This window comes from Myotis brandtii, unplaced genomic scaffold, assembly GCF_000412655.1.
Source record: "Myotis brandtii unplaced genomic scaffold, ASM41265v1 scaffold344, whole genome shotgun sequence".
NCBI classification, from domain to species: Eukaryota; Metazoa; Chordata; class Mammalia; order Chiroptera; family Vespertilionidae; genus Myotis; species Myotis brandtii.
In genome coordinates this window covers 6,208,368-6,218,072 of record NW_005363247.1, presented here as the reverse complement: position 1 = coordinate 6,218,072, position 9,705 = coordinate 6,208,368, and the positions used below count along the sequence as shown (strand labels likewise).

At 35.3% G+C, this 9,705-nt stretch overlaps 1 protein-coding gene across 3 annotated transcripts in view; it reads right to left on the bottom strand.

The window, feature by feature from the left end:
• Positions 1–9,705, bottom strand: part of SLF1 (SMC5-SMC6 complex localization factor 1) — a 66,534-nt gene that overhangs the window by 32,416 nt on the left and 24,413 nt on the right. For all 3 annotated transcript variants that reach the window (XM_005871508.2, XM_014543967.1, XM_014543968.1), the window contains 6 exons: positions 6,831–6,971; positions 6,113–6,259; positions 4,934–5,056; positions 3,681–3,734; positions 2,403–2,561; positions 1,408–1,571 (listed from right to left, as the gene is read on the bottom strand). In XM_005871508.2, coding sequence (XP_005871570.1) covers positions 1,408–1,571; positions 2,403–2,561; positions 3,681–3,734; positions 4,934–5,056; positions 6,113–6,259; positions 6,831–6,971 — 788 coding nt within the window. The remainder of the gene's footprint in view (positions 1–1,407; positions 1,572–2,402; positions 2,562–3,680; positions 3,735–4,933; positions 5,057–6,112; positions 6,260–6,830; positions 6,972–9,705) is intronic.

The following is a 9,705-nucleotide window of genomic DNA, read 5'->3' as shown; positions in this document are numbered from 1 at the left end:
GTACGAAGAAGTGGAAAATTGGGTCTCTGAATGGTTTGCCTCAAAACAAGAAAAGTTCTATTGGGATGGTATCCACACATTACCTGAAAGATGGGGGAAATGTGTAGCTAGCGATGGACATTACTTTGAATAAAGCACTTTTGATGTTTCTCTTGAAATTATCATGCTTTCTTTGATTACAAAAGCCACATTATTAATCGGTATACCTAGTAGCTTGCTTCAAATATATCATAACCAAGATGGTAGGTGAATCTTTATGATCTCAAATTGATAACCAAAGGTCTAGCCTTTGCTTGGCTAGGCAAATATCTTTTCTCTCACTACTATGGACCCCTTAAAACTAAACACTTGGAAAAAAAAATACTTCCTACACAAAGGAAGGCTATCAGAGACAGAGAGCTATCAGAAAAGAAAGGGAAAAAATGATTAGTTCTGCTGGGGAGAAAGGAGAAATAGGAAGGACTTCTGGAGAGAGTAACATTTGGAAGACAAAAGCAGCAGCATATAGGAAGATGACAGCATGTGCAGAGGCACGAAAGAGATGACATATTTAGTAAATAGAAAATTCAGTTTCAAACTTCAAATTTCTAGCTGAAAAAATGTAACAAACACTGATGTTTAAAATGTTTGTACTTTTGATGACTAAAGTTTGATATTTAGGACTTCTGGAGAGAGTAACATTTGGAAGACAAAAGCAGCAGCATATAGGAAGATGACAGCATGTGCAGAGGCACGAAAGAGATGACATATTTAGTAAATAGAAAATTCAGTTTCAAACTTCAAATTTCTAGCTGAAAAAATGTAACAAACACTGATGTTTAAAATGTTTGTACTTTTGATGACTAAAGTTTGATGATATTCATATCCAATAAATTTTCTTAATTTTTAAAACAATATGCAAGCTTAGCATTTTGTTAAAAAATAAAAACAAATAATGATTTGGCTTTCTGTGAATCCATTTCAGGCATTCAATAAACATGTTTTAAATCAGCGGTTCTCAACCTGTGGGTCACGACCCCTTTGGGGGTCGAACAACCCTTTCACAGGGGTCGCCTAAATACATCCTGCGTATCAGATATTTACAATTCATAACAGTAGCAAAATTACAGTTATGAAGTAGCAACGAAAATAATTTTATGGTTGGGGGTCACCACAACATGAGGAACTGTATTAAAGGGTTGCGGCATTAGGAAGGTTGAGAACCACTGTTTTAAATAAACTGATTGACAAACATGACCAATTCAGACGTGACCTTTTTATAAGAGTTCTGCAATAAATACAACACAAACATTACATATCCACACATACAGTAAATTTTGAAAGAAAACATTTACTTCTTTCATGAGTTCCTAAAAATCCAGCATAACTAGTAAATTAAATTAGATCCTCACATGTGAAATTCCTTACCTGATAAGCACTTCTATTAGAGACCACGCTCCTTTCATACATGTTGGACATTGAAACAATTCTAAGTAATATCTTGACATGGTTGGGGACTTCCAAGGAGGATGCAGGTGAAGAAGAGCTGACAATATATGAAAGTATCGACCAGAAAATGTATCTATATTATCCTATTGTTTAAAAATAAACAAACAAATCAAACACTTTAGCCAAAAGTATACTTTCACCAGCTAATTCAGTCTAAAACTATAGTAACTATGGCCTAACTTTCTTGCTAAATAAATTTATTTGAGCAAAAGATCAGATAGAAGTATGTAGCTAATTAAATACTACAACATATTTGTGTACACTCTAAATACGTATCTATACATTAGATAATACTAGCTTTTGGGACTAACTTATATGAAACGCCCATTTTATTTTTAATGATTAGAGTGAGATAAGAGTTCCAAAATGTGACCTGAAAGGAACTAAAGGTAAGAAGTTTTTCATGCAACATTCTTTCTTATCCCCAACATTCGTCTGACATAGCTTCAACCTGTTATTTCTTCAAATTGGCACCTTGCTGATGAACATGATTAGAAAGCTACCTTTGAAAAGCTATTCCTATTGGTTTTCACAATTTAAAAAGTACGTTATCTATACTATAAATAAAAATTGTCATTATCAATGTACTAAAGGAGTAATTTACCAAATGGCACTCTAGGTCATTGTAGTGTAATGTTGTCTATTTTCACTGCCATGACACACACATGCATAAAAAAAAAAGATAAAATTTTTTCCAAGATAAAATTACCTTGGAAATTCTGAGAAACTAGTAAGTTAAAAGCACTCAGAGTAATACCTGGTAAATTGTTTAAAAACAGTAGAGAAATAGTAATAAATGGGCACCACATTTCCTATTAAAATGAGGCAAGAAGTACTGAAGAGAAAATAAGCTGTAAGCATACAAGAAACGAAAAAATGTTCATATTTTACATTCCTTGAAAGACTGTTCTTACCTGTAGAATATTCTCTAGAAGAGCATGAAGAAGGCATACAGGAGGGATATAATGTGCTTGCAAAGAGGAAAGCTCTTCAATCGCTTCTTTAAAAAACTGGCCTTCGATGAGACTTTCAATTAAATTTAATATACCTCTGGGAATTTCAGTATTTTTAGCCTAAGAAAGGAGAGAATCTCTGACTCAAACAAGGTAAGGGTAAAATCCTGGGATCAAATCTTGAATTATCAAGGAGCCTTAATTTCCTCATCTGTAAAGTGACAATAAGTCCTGACTTTATAATTTCACAGGATTGTTACATGGTTCAAAAAGGATGATTTATATAAATGTGTTTGACAACTATAAGGCACTGCAAAAAATATATTACTGCTTTACTTATTCTCTGTTGCCTTAAATAGTAAGGGGAAATACTACCTCTAAAAGAAATAATTTAAAAGGCATTTGCAAAGTCTGGTTGATGATGAGGAAACCTAAGTCAGAGCTATAATTACACATAATTCTTTAGGTGCAAAATTATTTTTTTATTTTTCTTTTAAACTTATAAGCAAACTATGTCTATTAAGATATACTAAATATATTAAAATTTTTCAAGCACCATCAATATTTGCAAAAGTAACAACTGCATAATGTCATTAAAAATCACTCTGAGAATGCACATTAATACAGTTATAAGAGTTCCACGAAATATATTCCCCTTGGTCAAAATATTTTTAACAAAGCAAGTTAACCACTTTGAACTAGTCAAGAATCAAAAATACTCTAAAAGACTACATGGAATAAAATAATCATTTTAAAGAAGTGAAAAAGTATATAAAAGATATATACATTTTAAAATATATTTTAATCTATAAGTAGTATTTATAAAAGCTATAAAATATGAGAACAGGGATATAAAACTCATCTATGATGAGCACAAGGTTTTAATTCTTGTTATTAGATTTTACTACCATATAAAAATTTTTGAGGCTTTGACAGACAGTATTTTTAATTAGGAAAACTACATTTAAAATTTAATAGGAGCCCTGAAGTCATCTCAATACACCCAGGTGTGGGTTTGGCACATAAAGAATCTACCAATGAATTCATAAGTAAGTGGAACAATAAATAGACGTTTCTCTCTCTGTCCCCACCCCACTTCCTCTCTTTTTCTCAAATTAATAAATGAAAAGAAGGAAGCTTTGTGGGCAGACAATACATTCCTTTACATCAAAACACTAAAAATAACAAAACATAAAGCCTCACTTTTTCCCCATCACCACCCTACTGCAAGCCCCTTACCTCCACATTGTATACTGGTTGTTTATCTATCTTAATGCAGCTGTATCTGATAGCCTACAAAATATCAATCATATAATTAAAATTTAACATTTTTTTGGTCAAAAAATACATTTCAGTTTACAAACTTCAGCCAAACTTACAAAACAAATTTTGATACTCATGTTTGCTCAGGCTAGGGACGTCTTATCATTTTAGGTAACGGTACTCTGATGAATATGAACATTCTCTATTTTCTCCTTCTAAATTAAAATAACTTAAAAGGCAAAGTCATATTTACTTTGAAGATCTGGAGAGGTCCACTGTCCTCACTATTTTAATAATTAGAAATATGAATAGGGAAAATATTTTATATAAGGGTCCATAGAAGAAAAATATGCAGTCATGTTTTCTATAAAGTCACATATATACCTTCCTCTATTCTTATAAAATACCTACAATTATATGTTTGTTTAAAATATTAAACTAGAAAAATATCTTCCACAAACATAAAAAAGATAATATCCTGATTATATGAAAAGCTAAAAAATTTACCAAACCATAATTTTTCTTGAGCTTATCAGATAGCAGAGGCCTCTTAGTGCAATCAGCTAAACTAAAATATGAAGAAAGACAGGAGCCTCCAAGGAAACGGGACATGAGCACTAATTTATCTGAAACACAGCATGGTAGAAAGAGAAGGTCTCCATTAAAGAGGGTAAGAAAGTTTCAGCTAAAATTTCCACCACTAGCTAAAGGTCAAGTGAGGGCTGCATGAAGACAGCAGAACCCCTGGGAATCAAAGACATAAGGGGAGTTAGCACTCAATGGAAGTATTTTCTCCATGGATCTCATCAAGGGCACATGGAAAAAAAAGGAGACAGGATGGGAGACTAAAGAAATCTTCCCTAGGCCTGGGCAAGGTGAACAGCAGTTGCTATGAGAAAGGCAGCAAACCATGTTACATATAATTTATCTGTAATCATGGAGGTATTAGCAGAGAATTCAATATATTTACTAAGTGGCCAAATAATTACTGTTCATAACAAATTAATGAATTAAGAAAAGTATTTTAAGAAACATTAAACATAATAAGGAGCCATTTATTATTTTTATTATTATAGTAATAATTATTATTGTTTTGGTTATGTTAGAGAACAGGAAACGATACAAAATCTTTAATATGCCAAGTTCTACCTTATAATAATAATTATTATTGTTTTGGTTATGTTAGAGAACAGGAAACGATACAAAATCTTTAATATGCCAAGTTCTACCTGAGTTCTATATATGTGCTTCCTTAAGGCATTTTTTATTTCAACAATATCCACATTTGTCCTGATATCCTTGGTTTTTGATTCTTTGGCATGATCAGCAAAAACAGAAATCTTCCTTTCTTTCTGCATACATGGAAAAGTACATTAGACAGTGTACTATAGATAGTGTCAACACAAGTGATTAGTATCACAATGGACAATATAATGCAAGAGCACATCCATGCAGTGTTAACCACAGCAAGTATCCTTCCAATCATATTATATAAAGATTATACAATGAAAAAAAAGTTTTTAAAAAGCAAACAGTTTGATTTGGAAAGTTTTACCTGATACTTACATATGTATTTTCTTAAGGTATTTTTCATTTTAGCCTGTCCCAAATCTTTCCTAGAACCTCTCTTGTGTTTCTTTGTTGCCATGCTCACGAAAAATATGATCCATTATTTATTTACCTTTATCATTCTCTAAAGAACCTCCTGAATATATGTATACAAATTTAAATCTACAATAAAAGCATAATATGCTAATTAGACTGGACATCCTTCCGAATGACCTTCCAGACAAAGCCGGGGCTGTGAGGGAAGCCTGGGTCCCAGGTGCCAGAGGGAAGCCGGCTTGGTGCTGGTAGCCGGGGGAAGGAAGGCCTACTCTTGCACTAATTTCGTGCATTGGGCCTCCAGTTGTAAAATAAAGTTATAATCTAGAAAAATTAACTCAAGAAGGATCCTGTTTTAAAGACAAGCTATCTTATTAAAATGGTCTATATTATACTAGAAAAGAGAACGATAAAAACTAAACTTTAGATCAGAATGTGTTAACCAAATTACATACACATGGAGTGTTAAGGTACTTTTCATTTTAACAATTTTAGCCTCTTTTTCCAGAACATTTGTTTCTTTTTTCTTTTTTGTTACATTCAGGCAAAACAAAGTGTATATGAATATCCTGATTATTAACTCAAATTTGTGTATATGTAAAAATACTTTCATTGTGAACCAAAGTTAACCATGACATTATGTATATCACATCAGATTAACTGAAGAAGGATTTCCTGTAAGATGTGCAGGTTAATATTTAACACAGCAAGCAATCATAAAAATCAGACTATATATGTCTACATTACACTAGGGAAGAGCCAGAAAAAATGAAAACTGTTTAGCTTAGCTTACAAAGTTTTACCTGATCTCTATATGTATGTTCTCTTAAGGTACTTTTAATTTTATCATGTTGGACGTCCTTCCTGGAATCTCTCTCTTTTTCTTTTTTGGCTTTTTTCCTCCAAGTATAACTCCTTTGAATTTCTTCATCCTTTTTCTTAATTCCCTTCTACATGTATTTAGACAACAATTAAACAAATCTTAATATGAATATGTTATAAAATCCAAATAAATTTAAGATGAGTCTGACTTATAACAAAATAATACATTTTAAAATTAATTATATATAAATACAACAGGAAAACTCATCCACTGGAGGGGGTATACCATAAGAAACATATTTTAGAAAACAGTTGGGTATTGCTGAGTACAATTGAACATGCAGTCCTTATTCCCAACATAGGAATTCTACTCCTAGGAATATATCCTAAGCTATAGAAACTCTTAAACATGTACACACCAAGAGTCATGGAAGAAAATGTTCATACTGCTCATGGCAGAAATGTTCATAATTGCAAAAATCAACCAATTAATCAAACACCAACAAAAAGAAATCCAGCAAAAAAGCAAGTCACAGAAAACTATAAATAACATAAACTTTAGATTCTTTAAAAACTGTACACAAATGCTTTATAAAAACTTTTGTACATATAATTAAAAACAATTTCATAAATAACATATATGGCAAATTTAGAAAACAGCTGTAAAATAGAAATTATTTTTAATTTGAAAGATCTTACCTGATTTCTGTATATGTGCCTTCCTAAGGCATTTCTTGTTTTAATAAATTTCAAATCTTTATTGGACTCTCTGAATTTTTCTTTTTTGTGATGTTCAGTGAAAACAGAACTAACATTAACATCTTCATCATGCATTTTTTCCTGCATATTTATAAAAATATTTTAGTTACTGTAGATTAACCATGACCTCAAAAAACCAAAGCAAGTCACAACTGAAAAACCCACTCAAAAAGACAGGTTTTGGTGTCATCTCCCTCCAGGGAGCATGTCCATGACTTCCCTCTCAGGCCTACCTTATACTCTAAGGGTCCCCATGAGACTTATTGCAACCAGGGGAGCAATAAGCAGCAACAGCTTGTCCCCGCTGACCCCCTGAACCTGTCTCCAAGGCCCCCTTTTCTCTGACTTTTCCATGAGCCAAAGCAGCCCTGCCCAGGCTCATTTCTTTCCTATAACATTTCTAGTGAACCAAAGCAGCCCTGCCTAGGTTCTCTCCTGTTGATTCTTCTATCCCAAGACCTTCCTTGTTTCATTATCCCAGCTTTAATAAACATGCTCTCAAAATAAAACAATTTAAAAAGGTTTTGTAAAACATACATATGAGATTAAAGAGCCTTGTGAATTATATTACATCATAGTTATACTAAGATAAAGCAGAAAAATATAGGTTTTCAGTTTATAAAGGCTTACATTGTGTTTACATACACATTTAATCAGGTACTTGCATTTTATTAACTTAATCTTTCTGGGAATCTCTGCACTTTTTTCCTATTTGTCAGTCAAAACTGAATATGGTTATCTTCATTATTTTATTTTTCCAAATGTTTGTAAAAATAATTTAGGCTGTAGATCAAATAGAATCTTGCCATTATTAGGCATATAAAATGAAACATCTCAAGAAAATCATATTAAAGAACATAGGTATAATAACATTAAACACAATAAGGTGTATCACAAACCATATTGTTTTTTTATTTTATTAAGACATTATTTTAGCCCTGGCTAGCATTGCTCAGTGGTTGAACGTCGACCCAGGTGGTCATGGTTTGATTCCTCATCAGGGAAACATGCCCGAGTTGAGGGCTCGGTCCCCAGCAGGAGGCGTGCAGGAGGCAGCCGATCGATGTTTCTATCTCTATCCCTCTCCCTTCCTCCCTCTAAAATCAATAAAAAAAACATATTTTAAAAAAGCCTCAAAAAGTCTCTTATTAGGACATGTACATGTAGTTAATCACAGAAAGTAGTAGTCTTCTAAGTCACATGAATATCAATTATACTTTGGAAAGCCATAAAAAAATTGCAAGAACATTTTAAGCTCTTAGAAAGTTTTACCTAATTTCTCCATATATAATTTTGTAAGGTATTATTCATTTATGAAGTTTCAAATTGTTCCTAGAATTCTCTTTATAAAATTTTGAATAGGTGCAGTAAAAATAATTTTTCATTTTTTTCCTAGTCACATTTAAAAACATTTTACTTTAGACTAATAATAATTACTAGGCTAATTAATGATTTGGCAAATCAACTAAAGAGTCTGTTTTATAAAACAGTATGAAATTGAACTAATCATGCCTTTTTTTGGTTGTTGCTATTTGAAAATTCTTGAGACATATATCTATATCTATCTAAATATATATATTTATCTAAATACACACACACACACACACACACACACACACACTTATATATATTAGAGGCCCGGTGCACAAGATTTGTGCACTGGTTTGTGCCTGGGGGGGGGGGGTGGGTGGTGGGAAGGTCCCTCAGCCCAGCCTGCGCCCTCGCACAGTCCAGGACCCCTCGGGGGATGTCCGCCTGCTGGACGGACATTCCCTGGGGATCTGGCCTAAGTCGGCAGTCAGACATCCCTCTTGCAATCCAGGGCTTTCGCAGTCCAGGACCCCTTGCTCCTTACCGCCTGCCTGCAGCGGAGGCGGGAGAGGCTCCCGCCACTGCCGCTGTGCTAGCACAGCTTCTGGCTGAGCGGTGCTCCCCTTGTGGGCATGCACTGACCACCAGGGGGAAGCTCCTGCATTGAGTGTCTGGCCCCTGGTGGTCAGTGCGCATCATAGAAACTGGTCGTTGTGCCGTTCAGTCGATTTGCATATTACACTTTTATTATATAGGACTAGAGGCCTGGTGCACAAAAATTTGTGCACTGGCCGTGGGCGGGGGAGGGGGGATGGAGGGGTGTCTCTCAGCCCCACTTGTGCCCTCTCACAGACTGGGACCCCTCGGGAGATAACCACCTGCTAGCTTAGGCCAGCTCCCCGGGTGGCAGATGGCAGGCCTGATCCCTTGGTGCCTGCCCCGCCTCCCCGGGTCACACATGGGATGCCTGGATGGAGGCCGGGCGGGCTGGCCGATCGCTGCTGTACTGCCCAGCCATCCTGGGTCGGGTCGCACACGGATGCCCGCCACGCCGGGTCGCAGATAGCAGGCCCGAATGGCAGCAGGGCAGGCGGGATGGCGCTGTCCCGCCCTACCTACAGTATGCAAATTAGCCGTCATCTTTGTTGGTGGTTAATTTGCATATCACACTGATTAGCCAATGGGAAGGTAGCAAAGTTACGGTTAATTACCATGTTTCTCTTTTATTAGATGGGATATGCACACATATATATATATGCCGGCAGCCAGGCAACTGAAGCGAACAGGAGGCTTGCTTGCTCCAGTGATGGAGGAAGCCAAGGTTCCCCGCCTGCCGCTGCGGGCCTCTGAGCTGCAACTTTGTTGCAAATATAGAAGCTAAACAAACTCCAGAACCCTGCTTTCAGTCAGCCGGGATCTCAGAGCTGGAGTCGCAACAAAGTTTCAAATACAGAAGGTAAACAAAGCCCAGAAACCTGCTTTCAGCAGCCGAGGTCTCAGAGCT